Here is a 6,182-nt window from a genome sequence, read left to right on the forward strand (position 1 = left end):
CTGTTTCCTTCTGGGAACGTGCCAAAACTCACCAGCTCCCAGGCAGAATCTCACCTTTGGGGTGACTTGCTGCAGGCTTCTCAAAGGGGAGTTTGAACTCCAGGCGGGTGCATTTCTGTGTCACGTGGTGTTTTGGGAGCAGTTCTACTTTCCAGGTTAAAATCGCCTTTTAATGTTTTGCCTTGGGAGTCAGGGCCCTTTCCCAGAGCTGTGGCACACAGTGAGGCACAAGCCCCCTGCGTGGTATCGGTGTGTTCCCTGAGCTGGGCTCTGAGCCATGCACGGGGTGGCCAGGTGTTCCTCCAAGAATCCCCTCTTGTCTGCAGCCAAGTGCCCAAGGAGGCGGCCTGCTGCCTGTGCCAGGAGCGTCCCCGGCCCGAGAGCCCCTGCAGGACCATCCAGTTCCTGTGCCAGAAGCTGTGCAGCACCAGCGCCCCGCAGTGCGGTGGGTGTCCGGAGGGGCTGGGGGAGCTCAAATCTGCCCCTTCTCCTGAGCCTGGGGAGAGGCTGCAGCACTGCCCCGTGCTGGGGGGTGCTGATCGGGCCTTGGACTACAGGCCTTGGACACAACACCTTGGGATGGAAAGTTCCTGGAGACTGTACATATCTTGTGTGTCACATAGTGTCTGGACAAGGAACAGCTCACTGGGCCCAGCAAACCTACCAATTTCCTACCCACACCATGGCCCCCAGGCAAGGAAAGCAGGAATGCCCCCTGCCCTTCCCTGGTGCTGGAAGGCAAGGTCTGCCCATAAAGGCCCCAGATTCCCCTAACAGCCTGGTTTCTGTGCCACCCCTCTGCCCACTGCAGGGCAAGGGCAGGGCCCCTGATGTTCTCTGCAGGGTGAACACCAAGCACCGTCATGCCCTGGTTGGCCTGTGCAGGGGGAGCAAAGCCCCGTCCTGCTCTAGCTGGGCACAGGGCACAGCACATCCTGTGCACAGCAGGGCCAGGCTGCCCTTCTGCAAACAGGTACAGCCAGGTTTCCAAGGGCCCCAGGGAGCTCGCTTCTCTCACTGCCTCAGCCCCAGGTTTCCCACAGCACAGTCCCAGAGCTGTGGTGCCCTTGAGGGAGTTTTTCATGCTCTAACAGCATCAGCTGCTGCTCTTGGCAATGGCCCCGGAGCAAAGGAGTCCCTGGGCATTCCTCCCGTGCCAGTCTGTGCCCCCCTTGCAGTGCTGATCTTTCCTCTGGGGTCTCTGCCTCTTCACTGGCTCCTGCAGAGCAAGCCAGGCCTGCTCATCTGGAGCTGTGGGAACGTCTCTGACAGCAATCCCATTCCCCTGGGATGTTTCCCTCCCATCCAAACGGAGCCCCAGGAGACACCAGGAAAGAAGCAGCTCTCTGCTCTGTCCCAAGGGGATAATGGCATGGAGTGAAGGGCTCTTCTCCTCACCACAACACATCCCCCACTCTGCTCTTGTGCTTGCTGGCCTTGAGATGAGCTGCTGCTGCTTGGGGTAACCTCTGAGCCTGTGTTTGTGTCCAGCTGCTGATCTGCTCTCTTGCTGTTCTCCAGCTCAGACAAGTCTTCTACAGAGTCGGGGAGAAATAATGGACTTGGAACAAGGCAGAGAGCTGAACACCATCCCAGTGTTGAGCCTCAAGCCCAAGGAGCCTTCACTGGGAGATGGTGAAACTGTCACACTTGTGGTTGCCCTGACCCTGAGCACTGAGGGTGATGTCAGCAGCCCGGACACTTCCAGAACAAATTCACATCCCCCTCAGCATCTCTTGGGGCATGAAGGCAAAACAAGCGCCCATGACCTGAGGGCCAGTTTCAAGAAGAAGCTGCACAAGGCTAAAAGCATCAAGACAGCCAAAAGCATTTTCCCTCACCACCCCCAGCCTGGCAGGCTGAAGGATGTGCTGAAAAATGCACCCTCAAGCTGGGATCACAAGCAGGCGGAGTCACATTTGAACTGGCAAGCATTAAACTCCTGGGATTTCGCTGGTGCATTAAGCCCCACTCATGACAAGTCTATTGATAGAGCCCTCAGAGGTGAGGTGGAAGATCAAGCTCTAAGGCAGAACTACATTATGACTATCAAGAAGCAGCAGGACAGCATGCAGAAGCAAATCAACTCAAGGCTCAACTGGCAAATACTAAATCCCTGGGATGTAGCTGGTGGGTTAAACCCTAATGATGCCATTATTGAGCACCTCATAGATGAGTTGGAAGATCCTGCTCCAAGGCAGAACTATGTCAGTTCTCACAAACAATCAAAGAAGGAGGAGAACCAGTATTGGGTTGGACATAATCAGCTTTTCTACCAGGCTTTGAGCCCTTTGATAGCAGAGGGGGAACCCAGAGCCACCGTCACCAAAGATGAGCCACGTCTAAACAGGAACCTGGATTTTCTCTCTGACCCATTGGTTCAGAGAGGCCCTGCTGTGAGCACTGGAGGAGGAGCCATGGCTGAGGAGGAACAATCCTCTCTAGGTGGGAATCTCCTGATCATGCCTGACACCACAGGCACACACTGGAAGCAACAGGAAGAAGACTCCAGATTCCTCAATAAACCTTGGAGCCCCCAAGGTCCAGACCTTGCACCAGTTCCAGGAGAGCTCTTGGAAGCCGTGGTTGATCGTCACCTGCGCTTGGTGGTGCCCGACAAAAGCCTGCGGATGTTCATGGCCCATGTGGAGCGAGCCCTGAGGATGGACTGCAGCCTGCCCCAGCTCAAGCTGCTGTGTGCCAAGATGGTCTCAAAGATGGGGCTGCTTCTAAAGGTGCTCAGTGACAGGCAAGAGAACAAGGGAGCCTATGATGGCATGGGCCGGTGTCCTCTGCAAGAGAACATCTCCAGGCGCACAGCTTTGGAGGAGGATCAGGAGCCTACAAAGAAGGTAGGAGAGCTGCAGGCACTGCTGCATCTGCCTCTCTGGGCAAGGGAGAATGGAAGGAGTAATCCTCTTGCCCCCCGTGATCTTATTTCTTCTTCTCTGAACAGAAATCACATCACACTCAGGAAATGGTCCTGTTTGTGACGTTTTTATCTGTCTTCGTTATCATTGGTGTGTTCCTGAAAGTCTTCTTCCACGTAAGCCAATTTCTTGTTTGACACAGAGCTGTCTGTCTTGTAGCTGGAGTGCCCAGGTGACAAGCCCCATGTGCCAGTGCAGATGGCCCTGCATGTGCTGGGTACCACAGGAGATGTTGTTCCAAGCCTGGAGCTTGTGGCAGCATCCACAGCACCCAGCTCAGCAGGGTCCAGCCTGCCGGAGGGAAGCTTCTCCTGCCTTCTGTCCCAGCTCTTCCCAGCTTTGCTTTGCTCTCCTGCCTTCAGCCACACAGCAATGAGAGCTCTTGCCCTCTCCTGTTTGGCAGAATATTACAAGAAAACTCATGTTGCAAATCTCCCATTTTCCATCCCTAGGTGTGCTTCCTCTGCCGTGAAGATGATTCCCACCCCTGCAACTCCAGGAATTTGTGTCTGACAAGGTAACTGCTCCCCGCCCGTGCCACTGCTGTGCCACCAAGGGTCTTTGCTGTGCAGAGCAGCTCCTCCTGGAGCCCCGCAGCCGCGCAGGTGCCGCTGCCCAGGACTCTCCCGGCTGTGTTTGCAACACGTCGCGTTTGGGGCAGCCCCGGGCAAGCGGCTCCTGAGCGGCAGCGCTGGGCACGGCCGGGGGCTCCCAGCCCAAGCAGCCCTTCCCACGCCGGCGCTGGGATGGATGTCCTGGGCCCCGGTGTGCTCCCGAATTTCTGTGAGCACGAGCAATACCTCTGTGTTCCCAGAACAGTCTCCTCTGCTGATGGCTCTGCCCCATTTTTGCCCGCTCCCTCCCCGCAGTGGCTGGTGAAGAGCTCACTGCCATCCTCTCCGGTTGCCTTTTGCACGCAGGGCTCATTCTCTGGATTGCCGGCCATTGCCATCCCTGCTGGGGCTCCCCATCTTCCTTGGGCTCTGCTGGCACACCCCCGAGCAGGGAGAGGTGCTGGCACCTGCTGCAGCCCTCCCTGGCCAGACCTCCCTGCTGACGGAGCGGGAGCAGGGAGCTCTGGGGATGGGATGTCCAGAAGCCTTTTTGTCCCCATTCACCTCGCTCACTCCATTGCTTTGCAGCGTTGGAAATGCCCCTTCCCAACTCCTGCAGCGGGGCTGCTGCCCAGACAGGCCAGAGCACAGGCAGCCCTGTTGCCCACAGCCTCCATCACCAGCTGCCTTCTCTCTTTAACCCTATTGTCCCTTGCTGTTTTTTTCAGGTTCTGTGTTATACTGCGACAAAGAAGGAGGAAGGGTCACGAGGCACAGAATGTGGAGCAGAATAGAGCAGGATGCCCCTGCCAGCGCCGCCCATTCTTCCTGACTGCCTGGGCATCCTTCCTTTTAAAAGGCCTTCCCTTGCTCGGCACTTTCTGGAGCTTTTCTCTGTTCAGGAAATCTGAAAAGCCATTGGTTCGACGCATCACGGATTCAAACGAAAATGACAGAAAAACATTTCAGGAAGAGACATAGTGTGAAGAACTCGAGGGACTGGAAGGTTTTCAAGAGGCTGAAGAAGTTAATGGGATGCCAACAACTCCTCACCTCCTTTTCCACAATAGGACAATAGGAACTACTGAGGCTCTCCTTGGATGCTGCTTCATTTGTTATTGTTATTTCCTTGGATGCTTTTTCCTTGACTGTTATTTTCTTGCTGCCCCTGCTGAGGGAAGGCCAGAGGGTGCTGCAGACAAGCACAAGCTCTGGACACCCAGAGGAAGCATCTCAGGCTTTTCTTCATCCCTTGTGGCAATGTTTCCCCCAGCATTCAGTATAAATAAAGTTTGTTCTTGTTCCTCCTGGTGTTGCTGATGTATTTGTAAAAGCCGTTTCTGTTCTCCCTTATGGAATTGGCCAAATTCAGTTCCAGCTGGGCCTTTGCTTTGCTACCTTTCTCCCTGCATGCCCCAACGACATCCACACCATCCTCCTGTGCTGCTGCCCTCCTTCCAAAGCTGTAAATTCTGTGTTTTCCCTGAATCCCAGGCAGAGCTTCCTGCTCAGCCGCTCTGCTTCCCCACCAGCTCATCTTTGGGCACATGGGCACGGGCTGCTCGTGCCTGTGCCTTCAAGGATCTCTCCCTGCACAATGTGCAGCCTCCCTGGACTCCTCTGCCCCTCAGGACAGCATCCCCAGGGAGCCTCTCAAACAGCGTGGCTGGACTGACTCCCTCTGGGCAGCCCCTCCAGCCTGGATGGAGCTTGTCCACACCGTGATTGTCCCGGCCCCAGAGGCCCAGAGCCTCCACCTGTTGTGTAGAGGGAGCTGGGAAGGTGAGATGGGGCAGGAGGGGATTCCTCTGCTGCCCCCAGCAGGGACCTCTTTCCATTCCCTCTGTGTTTTGGGTCCCCTCCTTCTGCCTGCTGGTCACACCCTTGGCGATCCTCGGCTTCTTGGCACGTGTCTGTCTGGGACATTTGTCCATTGGCTGCTTCAGTGTGGCTCCAGTCCCTCTCCCTCTCCCACTCCCTGACACTCCTTATCTTTCCACTTCCCCCTTCAGCTCTGCCACTGGGTTGAGCAGAGCATGCACCTGGTCCTACCTCACCCAGGTGTTATTTCTGCCAGCCCCAGTGCAAGTGCCTGGCTCCAGCACTCCCTGTAGAGTTTTCCCATTGCAATGAGGCCTTCCTGGATAGCTCTATGGATATCACAGTAAGAGGCTTTGCAGTAGTGCTTCTAAAACATCCCAAGGCCCCTGAAGCTTTCCAGGGTCAACACTTTTGTGTTCCAAATGTCTCCTGTGAGCACAAGAGCTCTGGGTGGTGGGTGGGAAGGGGAATGGCTGTGTCCTCCTGCAGAGGCCATGGCACTGGTGTCCCCGTGGTGCTGGCTTGGAGCTGCACAAGCAGCATTGTCCCCTCTGCACCCCTGAGGTTTTTGCCTCCTCCTCCTTTCCTTTGCCCTCCCTCACACCTGCCTGGCTCCCAGGCTGATGGTTGCATGGTTTCCAATCCTGATGTCCCTCTGCACACTTGGGAGCTGAACTGAGTGGTGGTAGAGAGCTTCCCTTGTTGTCCCTGGGAACACAAGCATCATCTTCTGGGGTTCTTTGAACATCTGTGATGGAGAGGAAGAAGTACAAGGCCGAGGATGTAGAGCAGGTGAGGTCAGGTACCATGTGCTTCCCACTCTTCCTCACCTCTCCAAATCCTTTTCTTGCACTGTACTTTCCAGGCTCTGCCTGTT

General features: G+C 55.8%; 1 protein-coding gene across 1 annotated transcript; it reads left to right on the plus strand.

Annotated features, from left to right (window-relative positions):
• Positions 1-229: 229 nt before the first annotated feature.
• On the plus strand, positions 230-4,795 carry LRRC37B (leucine rich repeat containing 37B). Its single transcript, XM_036398666.1, has 4 exons — positions 230-445; positions 1,522-2,852; positions 3,383-3,447; positions 4,213-4,795. Exons 2-4 carry the CDS (start codon positions 1,557-1,559, stop codon positions 4,463-4,465), a joined length of 1,614 nt encoding a protein of 537 aa, XP_036254559.1. The 5' UTR covers positions 230-445; positions 1,522-1,556; the 3' UTR covers positions 4,466-4,795.
• Positions 4,796-6,182: the final 1,387 nt, after the last annotated feature.

The sequence above is a fragment of the Molothrus ater genome, chromosome 27, assembly GCF_012460135.2.
Source record: "Molothrus ater isolate BHLD 08-10-18 breed brown headed cowbird chromosome 27, BPBGC_Mater_1.1, whole genome shotgun sequence".
NCBI classification, from domain to species: domain Eukaryota; kingdom Metazoa; phylum Chordata; class Aves; order Passeriformes; family Icteridae; genus Molothrus; species Molothrus ater.

Bases quoted from the DNA above. Each gene is read 5' to 3' on its own strand.
- LRRC37B (XM_036398666.1), top strand. From the start codon at position 1,557: ATGGACTTGGAACAAGGCAGAGAGCTGAACACCATCCCAGTGTTGAGC. The intron at 2,853-3,382 runs GTAGGAGAGCTG...TTCCATCCCTAG, and splicing joins ATCAGGAGCCTACAAAGAAG to GTGTGCTTCCTCTGCCGTGA. The intron at 3,448-4,212 runs GTAACTGCTCCC...TGTTTTTTTCAG, and splicing joins AGGAATTTGTGTCTGACAAG to GTTCTGTGTTATACTGCGAC.